Source organism: Mastacembelus armatus, chromosome 16 (assembly GCF_900324485.2).
Source record: "Mastacembelus armatus chromosome 16, fMasArm1.2, whole genome shotgun sequence".
NCBI classification, from domain to species: Eukaryota; Metazoa; Chordata; class Actinopteri; order Synbranchiformes; family Mastacembelidae; genus Mastacembelus; species Mastacembelus armatus.
The window spans coordinates 2,148,554-2,169,479 of NC_046648.1; the positions used below are offsets into that span (position 1 = coordinate 2,148,554).

The following is a 20,926-nucleotide window of genomic DNA, read 5'->3' on the forward strand; positions in this document are numbered from 1 at the left end:
TTTGAGGATTCGATGACATTTACTTATGGCAGTTAAGATGTTTCAGATCCTCCTGTTCACACATCAAAGTGTCGATCCCAAATTGCTTCCATTCACCAGAACAAAACTTTGCATGACAGCTCACCGCCATCTGTGTCAGTGCATGTGAATGGGTGAAAGAAAGCACATGAAGGCACATTTTACGATGCTTTAGATCAAAACACCATACAAATGCAACCATTTACCATTAATATAACAAAACACGCCTTACACACTGAATCTGTTCTGTTATCTATGTAGTCTACATGTGACATTGGTAAATCAAGACCCCTGTAAACCCGTGTCACTGTAATCATATCCACTTTTTTGAAAGTGCTTGGCTTCCCTGTAAAAGATGGGTACTTGCTGGTATATTTCATTGTGTATTTCCAGTTTATAGGTATTTGTCAAATAAAACTGGTAATGAATCCTTAATCACATTGTGTTTCTACATAAATTGATTCTCCACACCTTCACCTGCTGACAATAGCAACTTCAGCGCCATGAAATAAAACTATTTACATGCCGTAGGGAGACTATTTCAAATGTGAAAGCTAACCTTCTTTACATCTAAACACAATAGAGATGTTTTATTTAATGCCAAGAAAAAATTACATGAAAATAAAAAGTCACTGAGGACCCCTTCATGGCAGCAAAATGTTTATTTTTTTCATTCATGCCCAAAAGTCCAAAATTATAACTTGGAATAATTCTTCCAACCATGCAATGCAAAATTCAACTGAATAAATAAAATTGTTCCAGCAACAAATAAAAATATAGTGTTCCCAAAATTTACAACCAGTGTTCAAAAAAGTTCCAGATATAACATATATTTGAATTTGTTCTTAAACAAAGACAAACATATTAGACTGAGGTGTGCAAACCAAAGTGAAATAGCCATAATGTATGAAAAAGTCTGGATCAATGTAATCAGGCTCTATGTAGCACTGGGAACCATTACCAGCACTTTTATATTCTACTTTTTTTTTGCTTCAGATTAGTTTTTCTCAATATAATTTATAGTGATTTAGTGAAGCACTGTAAAATCACCCTTGTATGGCTTGTTATAATTTCAATATGGTGCACAGCGCAGTCCTACATAGAACAACTGAACTTAAAACTCAGAATAGTGTCCAAAGTCACGTCCATGGCAGGAAGTTACAATGCAGTGCAAGTCCCAACACCCAGTAAGAGAGGAAGTATCCCAGGATGGTCTGTGTGGTAGGAGAACAGATTTTAAAGTGTAGCAGGAGTGCAATAATGGTGTTTTGAGGAGTATGCATGCATCCATTTCTGGAATTTATCTGTAGCTGTACACTGGGGTTTGATGTTTTCCTTCGATGAAGAAGTGGCTCATTGAGGAGGAGCAGATGAGCACTTATCCAGAAGGGCACAGGTGATGAAGAGGCCATGAATCTAGTTAGAACCTTAAAAAGTAGAGTAAAAATAGGAATGAGTGGAAATTAACATTTATTTATCATTCTCAGATGGATTAATTGTTCCACGAGAAGGTTATTACATGATTTACTTACCTGCACATGCATGCACAGTGTTCCAAACACCAGAAGTACTGTTGAGTGTACGACATACACAAACACTCTGGGATTGAAGAATCCTGGTATAGGCTTGTCAAGTCCTTTAGCTGCACCTGTCTCCCAGAGTCCAAGTCTAAGACACAATTCTGGATTAGCTTGAAAATAGGCATAAGCTGCCATTATACCAAGAGTAGCCATAGGTACAGCTAGAATAAAGTTTGGTATCTGCCTCAATTCAAAGTATCGAAGGAAGCCCACATCCCAATATACATCCTGGATATGAGAGTAAAGAAGGGGGAGGGGTCGCATGCACCACAGGGGCGGTGGACCATTTTCATCTGGAACCCTGTAACCTTTCCGGTCAGCCAGCGACAGAAGAGCAGGATGGATCCGCTCCAGAGAGACGGATGGTGTGCAGAACGTTCGATAGCCATAGTACTGGAAAGCACAGAAGGGAAGGGCAATAATCGCTGTTCCCAAGAGGGAGGTGAGCAAGAAACGGATGATGACACAAATGTAATGGAAGAATTTACTGTGGCCTTTTGTTGTAGTACGATATACACGAATCTGTGAAATGGCATTCAATGATGGCAGATACAGTAGGAAACCTATGTTGACGAGTCCATTGGATCTTGCTGCGGTGGCTATACTGAGGGCCAGGCAGGCTCTGAAGGTGAATCCTTTCTCCAGGAGGAACAGACCCCCAAAAGTGAGGGCGGCGAACAGGCTCTCGGAGTACCCAGCTGTCATGAAAACATTGGCAGGTGTTATGCAGTAGAGGAGGCTGGAGAGCAGAGCAAGACGTCTATCTTGAAGAACCATCCTACTGAGTGCGTGCAAGGCGACCACACTCAACAGGAAGAGGGCAGTGTTCCCCAGAGCGACAGCCAGCAGCAAGCGTCCCCGCACACTCAGCCAGCTGCTCAGGGGCCACAGCAGCATCTCTGCCAGGCCTCGGAGAATAACAGGGAAGAGGGGGAAAAAAGCAAAGTTATGCTCGTAAAGGTATCCTCTTTCGGCAATGAATAGGAAATGCTCGGCGTCCCAGTGAGAGAGGCCACCAAATAACCACTCCACTGTAGAGTCCAAGTACAGAGGCTCCTCTGTCCGTGGGGGCCTGAACGCATCAGCTTCATGGTCAGGGATGGCAGCGTTCAAGACAGCCTGAGGAGAAACAGTTCATCAGGTTAAAATAAATCACACAGAGTTTTGCCAATGAAAGAAACAAAGCACACAAGTCTCTACGACCTATTTAGCACATTATATACATTCCCCTCATTACAGAAACATGATTACCACGGAGAGATGAAGCTTCACCAGCCTTATATCTCTAAATCCAATGAAGTTAGATTAGCTTAGTCAAATCCACAGCATCCACCTTCCCTAACGCTCACCTGCAGAAACAGCGAGAGGACCCTGGTGACCGTGGCAAACTCCAGGACTGCTCTGACATCCATGGTCACTGCGCGGATGGACAAAGTCTGGAAAAGCCGGTTCTGACAGGCCCGAGCATTGTCGCTGCTACGGCACACTGGTTGTTGGATTCCTCGTGTTTTCTGTTAAACATGGCGAGCCGGAAACAAAAAAACGGGAGTTTTCACGGTTGCATTGTTTTTGGAAAATGTAAGAGACCGCAAACGTTAATTTTTTTATCAGATAACACTTGGTTTTTGCTCAACCTTTGTCCTCACATCCTGAACCTGCAGTGGTCCGGTTCCTTTCACTTCCGGTTCCGCCACAAAACGATTTTCAAAATAAAAGCTTGTGGGCCCCGGCGAGGCGAATGGTCGTGTGGTCTCTACTACATACACAATTTAAATGTTTACAAACTATATACGCTGCCCCAAATACTAAATACTAAATTGTGTTTAGTATTTTTTTTAGTATGTTCTAAAACCTCACATCTGCTTGGATCTCAATGAATTAAAAAAATGTTTTCTTTTATGTCCAGCAGGTGGCGCTTCACACTCTCTCACGGACCGATCATAAGCAGGGCAAGCATAATATTCTTAATTCAAACATGTTTAAATCTATGACGTTTGACTGGCACCAATTTAAGGTGAATATCAGACCCAAACATACGTATTTGTCAGTAAATATTGAAGTATTATTAAATTTAACTATTTGGGCTGATGTATACTGAATGTATGTTGACTGAAAAGTTCTATGAAGTGGATTCCAAGTGGTTTGTTTCCATTTGGCCAAAATGTTTGATGACAAGACAAGGTCTATGTGCAGTCCTACTCCTTCAAGCTTTGTTATGTAGCCCGTTTCATTGAGTGCCGTGACTCACTTGTGCAGTTATTTCACTGAAACATATAGAAACTAATACGGTTAAAGCAAACAGTGAATTCCATATTATCAGCCTACAGAGGACCATGTTTCCTATTATTTTCCTGAGCAGTGAGGTAAGGATGCTTTTTTTCCAGAAACTTTCTTGAAACTGTGCAAATTTACACATTTGTTAATTATTCTACAAGAACAAAACCATCAAACAGCTTACGAAGATTTAATGTACATTTATTCTTACCACGTGGAACATATAGTATAAAGATTTCATACTGAATAAATGATATTCATTGAGCCAAAAAAGGGAAAGGGAGGAATTTACATGTCGTCTTAGCTACATAGTCTGAAATACAAATATGCAGAATCCATGACTGGAGAAAAATTGTCAAATGTGTACTTCATCTAGTTTATTTTTGTTGTACCAGGAGATAACAGGTTTGAGCCGTGTCTGCCGTACTACGGAGCTGTGGGGAGACCAGAGGAGTGGGTCTAATCGGCAGGGACTGGAGGTCAAAGACCAAACTCGCATGTCAGCCTCCATCCCTCACCAATAACAAGTGTGAGAATAGTGACACAGACAGAGACAGACACAGAGAAGGGAAGTGTAATGTACAACATTATATATATATACACCACAGCAAAGCTGTATTTGAAGTTGAAAACCAGTCCTAAGAGGTGATTTCTTTTCATAAGGGTATTCATACAATCAAGGGATAAGAGGAGGTAAGGGTGTTGTAGGTTCTTGATACTTTGGGGAAGAAAGCCATTTTCTGTTTAACACCAAACTAAAATGACCTCAAAACTCTAGAGGAGCTGCATCTTCAGCTTCGTGTGAAACGTGTGTTACAGAATGCTTACACTCAAGAGCAGTACGGTACAGAAAATATCCTACAATCTACTGCACACTGCACAGGCCTCCCTGGTGAAGATGTCTATTGACAGCACTTTGTCTACTGTCAGGCTGACTGGTGAGAATCCAACTACAGCAACTATAACCAGTAGGCCACTTGTCAGTCTGCTTCACCTCTGAACGTCAACCAGTTACAGACTCATTGTGCCCTCGAGGGGAGCGTTGGGGCACACTGCGTCTCCCAAACTCACTGTAAACGAGACAGCAACTTTGGTTACAGTTTTTGTTTTTCAGCTATTCATTTATTTATTCATTTATTTATCTTAATAAAAAGTACTTTCCCCCAAGTGCAGAACAGTTTCCCAACCATGGTGCTCTGCGTCATCCAGTTGGCATTCATGTTGCAAGTAGTGTCACTTTGTGGGCATCTCTCTGGTTTGTAATCCACCACAGCTCTGTGACTGCCCTCCTCAAGCAAGGGCAGCTTGGGGAAGGCTCAGAGAATAGAATCTGAAAGATTTTCATAAATTAAAGACAGTCACTTGAACTTTCTCTGCCCTGTTACACACATAAGCCAGGTTACCAGGGAAGAGGGGACTGGGGTTAAAACCCCCAAAATGTGGAGCCACAGCTCCCTACAGCTGTCATGACTGGCCAATCAAAAACAGTACATCACAGATAACATGAGAAACCAGTGAGTTCATTAGGGGAGACACTGAGAGGTCGAGGAGTCGGGACTCATGTAGTGTGAACTCTGAGTGGTTCTCCTCAACCTTTGCTAAGGCGTGCAGAGCCCGGGCAGCTCGCCGCATCATGTCCGGGCTTGTGGGCTCGAAGTGCATCCCTTGTAGGTGTAGTAAAGAGCTCTGGCTCTGCTGAAGCTGTGTGGCAGCCAGACTATCCTCCAGGAAACCCAGCAAGTTGCCCACACTACCTTTCTGAACTGCGATTGCTCGCGCTGCAAGCGTATCACCCTGGGCCAGGTTGGCCAGTAAGACCACGGCCATTTCCCTGCAGACTGCAACCTTCCTATCTCCAATTAGCCGCACCAGGTTACCATATAGCTTCTCCAACCGACTGAATGGCGGAGTGGCCAAGATGAGGTCCACATTGTTGTCTTGGATGCTTAATTTGCTTAGCGTCTCCAGGACCAGTCTCTGAGGTGACAAAGCACTGTGTGGGCCCAGGCTGGGGAATGGGTCCTGGGCCTCTGCTGAGGGGCAGACAGCCCAATGGAGAAGACCATCCAAGAGAGGCAAACAAATGCTCTCGGGGTAGATGGAAAGGTCCAGCTGGCCTGAGATATTCGCCAAAGTGACCAGTGTGTTCTCCCTCAGAAGCTCCAAGCAGTCCCACCACCACTCATCCCTTTGGCCCATTCCCTCATCCGAATCTTCATCTTTCTCGTAGGTGAGTGGGGCCTGTTTGCGCTCGGGATGTCTGTGGTGGAGCAGGATCAGGCGACCTAGTAGCAGCAGCAGCCCTGCATGTTTGGACATCTCGTGGTCGTTTCCTGGCACAAACGAGAGACTGCGGACAATATTGGAGATGCAAATGCAGCGGCGGGCTAGAGAATCCTGCCAGTTAGTCAGTGCAATGAGCGGCCCCTCGTCTTTACTGTGAGGCTCATCCTCCAAGATGGTGCCAGTCTGCTGTGCTTGCTGGGTTAAAACAGTGCCAGGGGAATAAACTTGTCTGTTATTCTCCAGGTGACTTTTATCACCTTTCTCAATTGTCTTTGTCTTGGAATCTGTTTTCCTTTCCTCCTCAGTGCTGGGTGAGAGGCTGGTCTTTTCTGAGACTGCTGCTGTGGCTTTCTCTGAGGAACATGTCTCTTTTGGCCTTTCTTCTTCATCTTCATGCTTCCTCTGCTCCTCCTCAGTTGGCAAACAATTTTCCCGTATCTCTTCTTCTGGGACATGTCTCTTCAGCAAAACTGGGGGCACAGGTATTCGTTCTCGAGGTTCCAAAAAGTCTTTACGTGGTTCAAAGTGGGTCTGGATGTGTTCCGTTGAATCTCCCCCTCCAGCGCTCCAATGAAGTAACCCACTATCAAACTCTTGTAGTTTTCCATGACTACTGGACTGACCAGCCAGAAAAGGGTCTTTCTTTCGTACCATCTTTAAGGGAAATTTGTCAAACTTGCTGGCTTGTTTGGGTCTCTCATGGGCAGGTAAAGACTGCGATGAGCCTGTCTGTTCAGATGAAGCCCCTTTACTTTTCCTCTCTTCATCTTCTGTCTTCTCATCTTGACCCCGAGACTCAGAGCACTGCCCTTGCTCTTCCTCTTCTTTCACAGATGCTGGCCCCTCTGTTTCTCGTTCCTCCTCTTCTTCATCATCATCTTCCTCGTGCTCCATGCCCTCAGCCCGTGGCTCCTCTTCTTCCATGCTGTTGCCCCAGTCTTGTTTCAAGGCATCAGGATCTAGTAGTGTCCTCTGGCCTGGGTCTCCAACCTCATACTCCCGCAGAATGCCAAAGATCTCGATGAGGCAGCGTCTGAAATACTCAACTACCAACTCTAGTAGGCCAGGTAACTGAAGAAAGGGCAGAAATATAGAAATTACTAACATGATCATATATAGTCCACTGTTACAAACATAAAGGGCTCAATGTTAATTCTCACCGTGTTGAGATCAAAGGTGGAAATACTGCTGTCATCATAGAGGAGAATATTTATAGTATCTAAAGCCCACGTACTCTCAGCCAATAAACCAGATTTTAATGACATCATGACTCTCCAGGCCTCTGGGGTTCCTAAGAAGTCAAGACAAAAAAAACAAAACGGTATTAAGTTCCTGAGTAGCAACATAACACAGATAGATTAAGCAACGTAAGGTAATGTTGTCAATAATCAAGAATGACTGATATTTGTAGTCTACTGTCATACCAATATCTTTCATGGTGAGCCTCCGACGTGGTTTCAGGACAGGATGGGTAGCTTCTACAGAGCCTGGGGGAAAAGGCATGTCTCGCCTTATTAGAGGCGACTGCACCGGAGGGGGCACTATGTGAGATGCAGGAACTGGAGGGCCAGCCTTCTGCATCTTCATTACTCCGTGCATGTAGGGAGATTTGCTAGGTGATGTCCTGCTTTCCATGGGGCGCGGCATGGAGGCTGGGCTGGACACTTGTGGAATGTGATTCTGCACACCCTGAGGGGGCTGGTAGCTGGACTGTACTGAACGAGGCATAGGTTGGCCAGGTCCTGCTGGACCATAGGGAGGCTGTCGCGGGCCCATCTGACTCCCCCACTGGCCATCATGATTTATACGCTGCTCTGATGACATCATCTCATCTGAGCGGTTTATGACAGGGTAACCAGGTCCCTGGGGTGGGCCCCCTGGGCCACCCTGTCTACTTGGGTAGTTCTGATAGTTCATGTCTCGTGGTCCTTGCCACATGCCCCCTTGAGGACCCTCAGGGCCTGATTGCATCATCTGAGGGGGCATGCTAGGCTGAGAGTTGGGCACTGTTGCTCCCTGCATCCGCTCACGCCCAAAGGGAAAGGGAAACTGATTTCCCGGGCCAGGTGGACGGCGATCAGAGCCAGGATAGGGCGCACTCCCACTGTACTGATTGAACGACTCCTGTTGTCCGGAAGAGGGTGCAGGGGTGCCTCCTTGCTGCTGCTGCTGCTGTTGTTGCTGCTGCTGCTGCTGCTGTTGTTGCTGCTGCTGCTGCTGCTGTTGTTGCTGTTGTTGCTGCTGCTGTTGTTGCTGTTGTTGCTGCTGCGGCTGCGGCTGCTGCTGCGGCGGCTGCTGCTGCTGCTGCTGTTGTGGCGGCTGCTGCTGCTGCTGCGGCGGCTGCGGCTGCTGTCCACCGGGGAAAGGCCCAGTGTATTCTGCCTCATGACGTTTTGATGGTGGGTAACCTCCTTCCACAGGACGCTTATAACTCTACAGTTAAAAGTACAGAGAGATGCATTTGTTTCAGACTATTTTATCAAAAAAATTATAAAAACAGTTTATGAAACCATTTTGAAGTAAATGAAATAATAAAAAGCATAATACTGACATGATTTGAGTATGATTCCAGTATGCTGTAGGACTTAGAATAATGTGGGGATGGATTGTGTACCTGCTGTTGTTGTGGGTACATTCCAGGCTGCTGATTTGGGTAGGAGGCAGTAGGGGGCGTTCCCTGTCCAGGATACTGATTACCATAGGAATCATGCCTGCAAAACATTTGACCATGGAAACAGTATGTATCTTAACTTGCTTAAAACAGCCTCACATAGACACACAGTAACTTTATAGCGCACACACACACACTGATGAAGGTACAAAATATATATATATATATATATATATATATATATATATATACATACATACATACATACACACACATATATACATACATACATACATACATATATATACACACACACACACACACCTCCATCCAGGAAGGGTTTCTTGAACTACAATATTCTAAACTTCCATTATACGTGTCTCATAACTATAAATGTGATTCATTGTTGTACCATAATCTATACAACATTTATAAGTTACAATGGATAAAAGTAAATTGTGGTGATAAATACCTAACCCTTTGTGCAGTAGTGCTGCTTACTACTCTAAAGTTCTCTTACTAAATAATACTAGCACCCAGGCAATTTAAAAGGGATTCACACATTTCAAACTCAAAGTACATTTCAATCAATGCAACTTTATCTGTGCTTATACGACTACATACACACCCATATACCGAGCTAAGTAAAAGAATAATGGCAGCAATAATTCTAATGTTGGCATCACCGTATACTGATCAATACTTGTCAAAATGTTAAATATCAAAATACTTTATTTCAGTTATCAGTTGTATCAGTTGCAATGTAGACACTGCTCTAAAAACAGTGAATAAATTTAATACATTTTAATACAAGTCTTTGGGCATCTTTGAAACCCACATTACTACAATAAGTTGCACAAAAGCAATATATTTCTTACCAGGAAGAATAATTAAGATTCCCATGACAAAAACTTTAAATCTAAGAAGTCTGGCAAATAAGTGCTGCCTCAACTCACCGTGGCTGCTGTGGTGGGAAGCGATTTGGCGAATACATCCCAGTGTCGGCATTGGCAGGCATCATAGGGTTTGGCTGAGGAGCCCCTGATCCCATGTTACCTTCTGGGCCCACTCCTTGCTCTGATCTGGGAAAACCCAAACAAAACACAGTTTTATCCAACTATGCTAGAGTGCATTTAAAAAAATAAATAAATAAATAAAAAGTCTAACTATATTATGATCACAATTTTAACATGAATACTTTGGTTGCAGTCTAATATCAACTAATAGCCAAATGTTGTTCAATTGATTTTTGTTTTTTTAAAATCAGCATCTTTAAACTTGTGATGACCACCAATCTAACAACATGGCAACTATTCTTCAGATGGCCTATTTTAAACCGTAAAATACAGACAAGTGACCTTAAGAATCAACCAATTTAGCAATATTTTATTGAAAAAAAAAATAAAAAGGTGCTATTAGTGGTGATTGGACAAATCTCAGACAGAACCTTCATTGGTTAGAACAAGGCTTTTAAGTGTGCGAACTACACTAAACTAAAATAAAACAATCACTAAAAACATATCCTGATTCTTAAGTGTAGCATCCATGGTTTAATTTTACAACTTATTTCTGTTGATTCCGATCTGCACAAATCCCCCAGGTACCCCCCAGGTATTTTGTCTTTTATCTTTTATCTAAAGACAAAATACGAGTATTCTCATGCCAGTGGGGAAAATTGTACATTTGTTATAGTTAGTTATTAGAAACCATTTTTGCACACGTTAAAGTGTGAGTGACAGGTGTGTTTGATTAAAACAAGAACAGTGTGTGAATTTATAAACACATCACTCTCAGTAGGAACAGTAACAACAATTGAACCATAGTCCAACCACATATGTCTTTTCAAAAACATGATTTTTCCATACAGTAATTCTTACCTTCTATCATAGCCTGGTCCATAAGGATACGGCTGTCTAGGCCCCATTGGCATTGTGCCCATGGCCCCAGGCGGTCCTCTGTTGAACGGAGGCTGCTGCTGTTGCTGCTGTTGTTGTTGTTGTTGAGGCGGTTGCTGTGGTTGTTGGTCACCTACTCCACTGTTAGTGCCCTGGTTAGCAGGTAGAAACTGCTCCCCAACTGGAAAACGCATTCAGAATTGAAGCCAATTAAGAGGTGATCAACTGTAATGGTAATTAAGGAGACATTTCAGATTCTATGATAACATTTGCTGTGCCTACTTTTCCGCAGGTTACCAAAGGGATCTTTGTTGGGTTCATAGTTGGCCATGCGCCCTTGCATGTCTGGTGTGTTCATGCCAGACTGATAGGCAGAGTTGGGTGTCATGTTCTTCCTTGGGAAAGCAGGGTCACTTCCTTCAGAAAAGGGGTCTTGCAGGTTAACACTCCTAGGAGAGAAAGGTGAAGGAGAGAGAAATTAGGATTAAATTGCAGAGACAGATGAAAGCAGAAACGATTTACAGTAGTTTCTCCTATTATAACATCTATTAAACCTTATAATTAGTTAGTGAAATCTATAGTTACCTGGACCCGGGAGGCATAGGGGGCATCTGGGTATGAGGGGTGGAGGCTGGGGTGGGAGGTTTTAAGTCTCCCCCCTCAGCCATGGAGCTGCTGGTGGACTGGGGTGTCTGAGGACCCTGCAGAGAGCCTGACCCAGCTGTGGAGCAGAGGGACGCTTCAATTTGAAATAAGAGAGGAGCAGACAGACAAGGTACATGACTTTAATGACAACTACAACCATTATTACCATGTATTTTTGTTTTAAAATACACAGATGTGGCTTTCTCATTGTGAACTGTAATGAAACACACAGTGAAAAAGAAAGTGGCACTCTCACCTGGAGAAGGTGGTTGGACTTTAGCAGCTTGGTTCTTTTTGTTGTCTGTAAAGATCTCAGGAGGAGGATCTTCACCACGCTCAATTTTGCACTCAAAGGCGTACAGACACTGGATGTACTGTTTCTTCAAAGAACTGGCAGCACTGCTAGACGTGCCCACATTCAAGGAAGCAGCAAGATCACGCCATTTCTTATTCTTATTCACCTGAGTAATGCACAGAACGAGACATATGTAAAAGACAGAAACAGGGCACTAAATGATCTTTGGAAATTATTGTCGTTTTTAAAATGTGATATTAACCTGTGTCATGCCTCCGATCTCTTTAACGGATACATAGAGCCGGAAGAGGTCGAGGGGTTTGCGTCCTACAGCAGGCAGGTTGGTCATGCCCATGGCTTTCTCTTCAACAAAGGCCAAATAACGGTCCACCCACATCTTTCTGTCTGGCTCTGGTCCTAACTCATACAGGCGTGTTATTTTTTCGTTGGTTGTGGTGGAAGAGTTGGACTTCTGTTTCATGCAAGAAAAATGAGAAAACAGTTTTAGAACGGGGTGGAAACTCTACAGATGGAGGAACAGAAGACGTGAGATGTTTCAAAAATGCTATTTTTACAATGCAGACCAGATGGTTTACCTTAGATTTGGAATCAGGTTTGGGCGTTCCACTTCCATCTACTTTGTTATTCATCTTATTGTTCATCTCCGGACTGGGGGCCATACCTGGACACAATGAGAGAATTTGCAGTGACATAACCATATCAAAAAGAGAATAAAGTTCTCATCTTTGTAAAACTTACCACTTGAGTTATTGGCCATATTTGGCCCCATAGGATAAGGTGATCCACCTTGAGCGTTCATCATTCCAGGCATGTTGTTCATAGGAGGGCCGTATGGTGGGCCAGATCCCATCATGCCTGGAGACATGTTAGGGTAACCAGGCATCCTAAACGGAGAAAAAACAATATGTGAGTATCTAGTATTGACAAAATCGACAATGAAGAGTAGAGCTATGTGACATTTTAGCATACATGAAAGGTCAGTCATAAACCCACCTGTTGTGCATGGAGTTCGTCACAGGGTGCTGCATAGCTGCAGGGTCCTGCGGTTTTCTGTTCATGCCTGGAGGAGGACACATTCCTGAGCCCACCTGAGGTGGCATGTTGCCCATGTTAGGAGGTATGTTAGGGGGCATGTTGGGACCCATGTTGGGACCCATATTGGCGCCCATGTTGGGGCCCATGTTGGGGCCATAAGGACGTGCCCCTATTTGATTAGGAGGCATCCGTCCTGGAGGCATGCCAGAATATGGTGGTCCCCCACCCTGTCCTGCCATGGGGTTCATTGGGCCCATGCCTGGCCCAGGGTAGTTGGCGTTGGGCATGTTGCCATAGCCTGGTTGTCGAGGGTAACCTATGGATGACATTATAACAATAATAATTAGATAAACTATTCATTTGGCTGTAGTTGTGTTTCTGCAACATCCAAACATCTGTGTCAATCATTCAAAGTGGATTGTTGTAGCTACAACACAGTATTTTCCTAAAGAGCTGTGTGAGGCAGACTTTTTCCCCACAGTGCTAACACAGAGAGCTATGCACCCTGAGCAACAAGCCTTCGTCACAGTCTCAGCTCTACTGACAGGAGGCTCTGCTACGTCAGCTGACTCTCTGCTTCACAGCTATAAATAGCTGCAACAGAGTCAGAGGGAGGGACCAACGATAGCATGGTATTCATATGAGGCAGAGGGAAATATTCCATAGGTTTACTTGATCATGTATATAAAAAAAACTCAAATAGGTAGGAAATAAAGGCAAAAAACTTTTTTTTTTTAAATGAAAATTTAAAATCCATTTCAATGAGTCCCTTCACAAGGTGAAAGTATGAATGCTGGATACCGTAGATATGAAAACTAGGATGCACATAAGTATCATATCAAAGCATGGCTGCCCTGATGCTTTTAGTGTGGTGTATTTCAGATGTTTATCCATTATGACATTTTTTTAGCTTATAGCAGTTGGACATCAGGTTGTTGTAGTTGCCCGTGTGAGCCACATTGATACTTGTTTACTTATGTGGTTAGTGGGTTGGTTTGTGTCATTTTTGTAATAAGGAGCCAAATCCGAGGATTCCTGTGACTACAGGTTAATACGTGTACACCAGTTCTGTGATAAGTTAAATGACACTGATCACCAAACAGTTAAAAAGGACTCAAGCAACTGTAAGATTATTTGCACACTGAAGAAGGTATAGCTAAAATGTGTATTTTTCCCCTCCTGCTGACAACTTGTTGAACTCAAATATCTCACTGGTTGGGGTGTGTGAACCCACTTCTTTCATTAATTTTTTTTCACAGCATAACAAAATGTTTTCTTTAAGGCAAATCGGTCAAAAAGTGCACACCTTGGGGACCGTATTGTCCTCCCTGCTGGACGTAGCCACCCATAGAGTTGTTCTGCTGATATGGGCCCATCCCTGGATGCATCTGTCCCCCTGAAGACTGGCGTGGTGACAGTGCAGAGGCCGACTGTGGGGAGCCATAAGTTGGCATCTGAGGGTTTCTCTGCATAAACCCTAAAAGACGGCAAGACAAAGAGACAGTGCTCAGCCTCAGATGCTGATGCAGATGCTAGCAAACACTCCTCAGTTATTTTGAAATGCAGCCTACCTCTGTCCTGGGCCATAGGTGACTGGTTCATTGCCGGATGCAGGCTCCCATCTGACTGGACACTTGCTGGCCTGGGAGGCATCTGGGTCCCTGAACAATAATATTTAACTTGAGTTTGGATGTGTTCACAAAAGGCATAACATAAGTGTTTTGAGCAATTGTGGTTTTACAGTAGTTAATTTGATTATTAGGACAAAAGCAAACTAAAAACAGCAAAACTGAAAGCAGAATATTTATCAATAGCATGTTTATTCCAGCAGCTCATTAACAGGCATCAAGTTTTCAATTGGATATTAGTATTATTACTTCATTCTTAAACGTATTTGGCTTAAAACTATAAAAAGGAGGCAGATGATTCGCTGTGGCGACTCCTGAAGGGAGCAGCCGAAAGGAAAAGAAGATTTTCACTATGTGTAGAACTATATTTCATTTTGTCTAACTTTCTTCTAATAACACAAAACAGAGTTTAAGTGTTTAAAATTATTAAAATAAACTATAACACCATTGTTCTTGTTAGTGTCATTAAATATGTAGACAAAATTCAAGAAATGAATGCCAAGAATGAATCCACTATCAACTAGGCCTATATTTTCCCTTGAAATGTAAAAAAGACAGATGATCAAACCCTTAAGTAATTTGCTAAAGCATTAAAATATTAACTAAACTAATATTAACTAATGCCTAAAGACACAAGCACAAGCACAGTTGATAATTTGACATTACTGTGTCTAGATGACAAATGTCAGGACATGCTTTTACATTCAAACCAAACTGCTACTTTATTTCTCATATCAGTGGTGTGAGTGATCAGCCCACCTGGCATGTTGGCAGGTGACAGCGGTCCAGTACGGGGTGTGCTGGCACTGGCAGGGGAGCCAGCTGGGGAAGGTGAAGGCCCTCGGATACCTGGCAGGTGGGGAGACGTGTGAGGGGAAAAGGGCGACTGAGCTGGGTTACTGTGCTCGCCTTGGCTGCTCGATACACCCGACGTGCTTACACCAGGACTGAGTGCACCTTCTGTAGCTGTAGTCAGATCATCAATAGATCCTGACAGATCCTGAAAACACATACAGGAGGAGCAGCGGTAGAGTCAGCAAAATAAGTAATTTTACATAGACTGTTCTTTTTTTACATACACAAACTAATCGTAACCCTTATTAGTACTGTGATGTTTATTGCATAAACTACTGTACTATTATTAATTCCATCTCTGATGCTAAGATGAATGCCACACATACAGATGCTACACACACAGAGCCAGAGGCCTTTGTGCTTATTTATCTTTTATAAAGAAAAAAATGAGTCCACATTAGTGCTGAGGTTGTCATGGTAACCAAGGTTTGTAGGATGCGAGCTGAGTCAGCATATAGCAGCAGCCTCGCCATGTGATTTCAATACACAACTCTCCTGTGTTCATCTCAAACTTAACCATTTACGCAGATGGCTTTTCTACACTCATGAGCCACACAACAACCACTAACGTGCAGCAGCGCAAAAATTAAAATAATCAATAGGATGACAGCAGTCACAACACAGACACATGACAATTAGGTAAAAGTAATATATCCTAATTTAAAAAAAAAAAAAAAAAAAAAAAAAAAACTACCATCAGGCTATACAACAGCTTAGCCACTAACTTACATCAACTGGACTGATACTGACTACTCTAACTACTGACTAGTTATTACTGTAACAAGACTACCTGAATTTTCCTTTGGGGATTAATAAAGTATCTCATCTCATTTAATCTCATCTCAAAATCAAAAAAAAAAAAAAAAAGCAAAACACACTCTGGAAAAAGGATTTTTAGGCTCCAGCAGTCAAATAACAAGGATAACTGACCGGAAGGCTGGAGGGGCGGCCCTGACTGTCTTCTGGACCAGATTTAGGCTGAGTGGATGGTGGGGCATTGGACTGAAAGGAGTCTTGGGATACCTCCTGAAAGCCAACAGAACATGTGATTAAGCATGTTGCATGAGACACATAACTACATTTATGTCAACACATCAGGAAATGGATTTAAATGTGATGAATATGTTCCCACACTGAGCATAGTACCTGTTGTTGGGGAGGAGGAAAGCGCTGATAAGGTGACTGTTGTGCTTGCTGCTGCTGAGGGTTCTGTGGGTACACTGCAGGCTGGCCCTGGGGATGTTGGCTGTGTCCTGGTGGCTGCTGTGGTGGTTGAGACTGTGCCTGCTGTTGCTGTGAGGGAGGCTGCTGAGGCCCCTGTGTGGATCCTGGGTAGCTGGACTGGACCTGTGATCCAGGGGGAGCCTGGGAACTTGGCTGCTGTGGGGCCTGACTGGGGGGACCCTGCTGCTGGGCATAGGGAGACTGGCCAGACTGAGGGGCTGAGGTTTGAGAATAAGGTGGCTGGGACTGTGGAGGCCCTTGAGCTGGGCCTGGCAGTGGCCCCTGGGACTGTGGGGGCATGTGGGGCTGCTGATATGCTGGTCCGCCTTGGGGGTGAGGAGCAGAAGTAGGCGGAGGGTGTGGTTGCCCTGGGTAAGGTGTCTGGCCCCCTGGTTGTCCTGGTGGAGGCTGGGAGTAGGGGGTTTGCTGCTGGCTAGGATGAGGACCCTGACCAGGCTGGCCATAATATGGTGCCTGGCCCTGAGAGCCATAGCCTCCTGGTCCCTGTTGTCCATACGATCCCATCTAAACAGAGTACACAAACACATAGGACTTCAATTACATCAGAGGAAAACACTGATAAAAGATAAACTAAGACACTGATGGTTCATTTCTGAATGTGATCAGTCATGTGAAATACCTGTGGACCGTATGGCATGCCACCCATGCCTCCAGGGGTACGTCCTTGCATTCCCACTGGGTATCGCTGTGGAGCTGGAGGCCCATAACCCTGACTTGGGTAACCTGGCCCCTGTTGTGAAGCTGTGGGAGGTCCCTGCTGTGACTGCTGACCGTATGGACTGCCTGCTCCGTATGGCTGAGCTCTCATTTTACTCATTGGGTCCATGGGACCAGGCGGCTGTGCATGGTAAGAACAGGATAAAGTTTAGTCAATAACCAAACAACAGAAAAGAAATATAAAGCAAGTGCTAAAACTTAAACGTGGCCCTCCACAATCTTAATCTAAATATACCCTTACAGTTTGTTTTTTTTACCCCAAAACTCCATAAAATACCAGGCTGCAGACTATCACCTTTAAAAGACTAGCAGCGTTTAACTTCAGAGTGAGATAAACGTCCCTTTTTACCTTATTTCCCACGGTCATTACCCTGATTTTTTTCACTTCACTTTGCCATAGTTTGAGAAGTCAACAGAGCTATATATATCTACTTTCGAATGGAGGGCAGTCTGCCCAATCTTAAACATATCCCAGCTGTGCTCCTGCTTTGAGACTGGTCCAAGTAGATTTTTCCCCCCCCCCAGAGAAGAGAGTTTGGCTCTGAATGAATGACACTAGAAATGAAGGAAGTGCTTTCACAACAGCCAGAGAGAGTAAAGAATTTCCAAGAGCATTAACAGTCTACAATGCAACAGTTGGCATAAGCATTCGTTATTAACCAGGTCTTTAATACACTGCTACTCTATGACCCTACATTTATACCTGCATTGCTCCCCTATCTCCACCAAAACTATTTGACAATAACAGCTCTCACGTTTCATAATAATGCCAACAAATTAACCTGAAAAGTTAAACACCCTTAAATTACGTGAAGTGACTCCCCCCAACCCCCATGTGCACTTCGGAGAGAAGAGTATCCTCACCTTGACATCAGTTCTTTCTAAAGAGTCTGCTAAATGCTTTAGGTGACAGTTTGCAGATCCTGGATAATGAAGTGAAATAAATAGGAGCAGCACATGGCTAATCTGCATAAGAGAGAGGAAACTCCCTTGGTGGGTGAGAGATGGTGGACTGACTTCTGATTGGCTTGGGGAGGGGATTGGGGGGGATTCTTTGCAGTCAAGCCTACATACTATGCCAAAAGCTGCAGCCATCGGCCATCCTCATGGGCAGAGGGATCGTTATCAAAAGGCAACAAGTCACAGTGTGGAATAAAAGATTTCTATCAGTCTGTAATTTGTTTATCTAAGGGCCATCAGTGATGACCAGTAAGGTGACATGTAAATCAATAAAAGAAAAGCAGGAAAACTCCCAGATGCTCAGACAGAAAGTGGAGCCGTGAAGAGCAGTGAAGCAGCAACAGCTCTGGTGACCCTGTGATGAGTTAATGCTGTTCTTATCAGCCACTGTTGCCTCGCATCACATGTAATTATAAATGGCCATGAGCAGGATGAGGAGCCAATCAGATTTCAGCTAGCATGTCAACCCAAGACCAACTATCTCCTGGCTTTGACAGCAGGATTTTACCTCCACAATTCAAATCCCAGTGCAAACTGCAATCTGCAGGCTGCAATCACTCACTCACTCACAGGGCTGAGCTGCGTGTTTACAAGGAGCACGCGTGGGAAGTCCGGCCGCTTTTCCAGCACTGGGAAACTCACTAATTCAATATATAACAAAATGGGATAATTTACATCATTTCCTGTGACCTTACAGGACATTTAAGTGATTTAAACTGGAGCCATTTAGCTGAACATAAGAGGCCGGTTCGACATATGCAACTCATTCCCTCCGTCATGGCCACGAAATTAAAGCTTATCGGGCGAGAAAACAATACAAACGCGGGTGAAGAAGCAACTGTCACAAACCAACATGTGGAGAACATCCTTATTATTGCTATAAGCACGTTTCTAACGTGGTGTTTTGTAAATTCAACGTGTAGCTTGACGCGAGAAGCAAAAGCTACAGGAGAAAAACGAGCCGTTGCTCTTCGGTATTTTCGCCCCCTTTCCTAAGTCGGGCCTTCGCGGCTCCCTGGACGCCTTTACCCCGGTTCAACAACTTAAATCTTCTTCGAGCTGAACTCTCGTGTCGCTACATGCGTTTAGAAACGTCTCAAATACACCAGCGATGATTTAACAGTCTGGTGTAAAGGAAAAAACACACACACACACGAGAGGCAGCCATTTTAGAGTCTTTGCGAACTAGTATCAGACAATGGCTGGCCTGCTACGCTGTGAACTAGCTAGGAGGAGGCAAAGAGACGAGCTCCAGCCCAAACCGTGTCCCTGAAATTACGCCGCTTTACCTGGTTTCTAACTAGCGGGTGCCCGGCACTTCCCGGGCTCATGGGCGACGGGTGATGGCTTCTTTGTTGCCAGCCCGGGTTGCTCCCTCCATACTGGCCGCTGCTGCCCATGTCTGCTGGTCCCTTACTAGCTCCTTCTTGGCTGCTGTAGTCGCCGGACGGGTAGTTTGGATATCCCCGCGTCGAGCTCGGGGAGGTCAGGAGCTTGTTGAGTGTCGGTGTGGATGTCGGTTGAGGATTTCCAATGTTATATCTCTGGTTACTGTAAGATCCAGCCATTGCCGTGGGTCCTCCCGCTGGTGGCTGCTGCTTAGCTGGCTGCCCCCCAGCTGTCGGCGCCTGGGTACTGCGAGGGGAGTTCATGGCGTACGCTTGGCCGGGATAGGGAGTCCTGTTCGGGAATGGGTTGTAATTGTTAAACTGGTGGTTCGAAAAGCCATGGTCGTGTGAATTGGGTTGATACGGGTCCATCATGTTGCTCGACTGCACGACCGGACCCGCAGCAGCTGCCATGCCAGGGCTTTGTTGTCCGCCATGTTGATGAAAAGGGGCCCGACCGTAGTGCTGACTGTATCCGTACGAAGGCGGAGGAAAACCGGGGCCGTGGTGATGCACCAAACCGGGATGGTTATTTCCCTCCGGTCCGACAGAGTCATTCTGGTTATTATTGTTAGCCCTGGGCGGGTTCCCATTCCCGTTCTTCATCTCAGGTTCCCCTCCTCCCCCTGCATTTCCACCGTCGGCCCCGTCCTGCAGATCCCCCCGGCCCGGCGATCCGCTATCCAAGCCCGGCTGTTTTTTGTCTGACTGCTTCTCCCCCGGTACCGACTCCTCCTTGGGGTCCCGATCCGGCTTTTTGAGTTCGGAAGGCGGGCTAGTGTTAAGAGTGGCGGCGCTGGCGACCTGAGCAGCCATGATATACCCCCCACCTCTCTCTCCCTCTCTCGGCGAGTCAGTCACAATCAAAAGCTAGCATTGAATATAAATAATTGTTTATAACCATTTATCCTTGTGCCGATTCATTCCCACCCCTTACACCGGACCGAATCCGGTTGCCATCCCCCGGTTCCGGTTCCGCAAATGGGTTAGAGAGATGATGGAGGCTCCATACAATGCGTAAAAAAGCGACAGAAACTGTTGTGGGAGTTGTGTTACTGAGCCCGGGTAGAGACAGGGAGCGAACCCAACCAACACGAGGCTCCGCTAGATACAGCCATTTTACCGAGCCGCACGGAGATCCGCAAGGCACGGACTGGATCGGCTCCTGCGTGGACTGGACTTTTTTGTCTCACAATCTCACATTGTCTTTTCTCCCCCCCTCCACCTCCTCCTCCTCCTCCTCCTCCACCTCCTCACCTCCTCCCATATTGGTGGGATATTTTCTCCATGTGACGAGTCCAACGTTCACACAACCAACTAATGTTACCACTTAGTTTAAACGATATCGTTTCACTACACAAACGAACACACGCACAGTGAATTTTCAGTGATCAGTGCGGGGGGGAAACTGTATTAAAACCTGTAATACACATTCATTTCCAAGTGTTTGTGTTTGTATAGACGTGGATGCCA

The 20,926-nt window shown here is 44.7% G+C and overlaps 2 protein-coding genes across 3 annotated transcripts; both read right to left on the minus strand.

The window, feature by feature from the left end:
- Positions 1-998: 998 nt before the first annotated feature.
- pigv (phosphatidylinositol glycan anchor biosynthesis, class V) lies at positions 999-3,275 on the minus strand. Of its 2 annotated transcripts, none has more exons than XM_026292945.1 (4): positions 3,233-3,275; positions 2,948-3,109; positions 1,551-2,717; positions 999-1,445 (listed from the first exon to the last, which is right to left on the minus strand). In XM_026292945.1, exons 2-4 carry the CDS (start codon positions 3,008-3,010, stop codon positions 1,158-1,160), a joined length of 1,518 nt encoding a protein of 505 aa, XP_026148730.1. In that variant the 5' UTR covers positions 3,011-3,109; positions 3,233-3,275; the 3' UTR covers positions 999-1,157. The 2 variants fall into 2 exon arrangements, with proteins under 2 accessions (XP_026148730.1, XP_026148731.1); XM_026292946.1 differs by having other exon boundaries at positions 999-1,232; positions 1,335-1,445; positions 2,948-3,275.
- Positions 3,276-4,046: 771 nt separating this feature from the next.
- Positions 4,047-20,590, minus strand: arid1aa (AT-rich interaction domain 1Aa). Its single transcript, XM_026293256.1, has 20 exons — positions 19,355-20,590; positions 17,008-17,226; positions 16,290-16,892; positions 16,074-16,169; positions 15,048-15,288; positions 14,232-14,321; positions 13,967-14,137; positions 12,619-12,976; positions 12,364-12,509; positions 12,201-12,286; positions 11,867-12,076; positions 11,566-11,770; positions 11,250-11,403; positions 10,947-11,113; positions 10,647-10,845; positions 9,726-9,851; positions 8,773-8,869; positions 7,583-8,591; positions 7,319-7,449; positions 4,047-7,229 (listed from the first exon to the last, which is right to left on the minus strand). Exons 1-20 carry the CDS (start codon positions 20,267-20,269, stop codon positions 5,337-5,339), a joined length of 7,116 nt encoding a protein of 2,371 aa, XP_026149041.1. The 5' UTR covers positions 20,270-20,590; the 3' UTR covers positions 4,047-5,336.
- Positions 20,591-20,926: the final 336 nt, after the last annotated feature.

Coding starts and splice junctions, on each gene's coding strand:
- arid1aa (XM_026293256.1), bottom strand. CDS start 20,269: ATGGCTGCTCAGGTCGCCAGCGCCGCCACTCTTAACACTAGCCCGCCT. Junction 17,227..19,354: donor ACCCGCTAGTTAGAAACCAG/GTAAAGCGGCGT, acceptor TACCATGCACAG/CCGCCTGGTCCCATGGACCC. Junction 11,771..11,866: donor AGATCGGAGGCATGACACAG/GTTAATATCACA, acceptor TGCATTACTCAG/GTGAATAAGAATAAGAAATG.
- pigv (XM_026292945.1), bottom strand. CDS start 3,010: ATGGATGTCAGAGCAGTCCTGGAGTTTGCCACGGTCACCAGGGTCCTC. Junction 2,718..2,947: donor TCCTCTCGCTGTTTCTGCAG/GTGAGCGTTAGG, acceptor GTTTCTCCTCAG/GCTGTCTTGAACGCTGCCAT. Junction 1,446..1,550: donor CACTGTGCATGCATGTGCAG/GTAAGTAAATCA, acceptor CTACTTTTTAAG/GTTCTAACTAGATTCATGGC.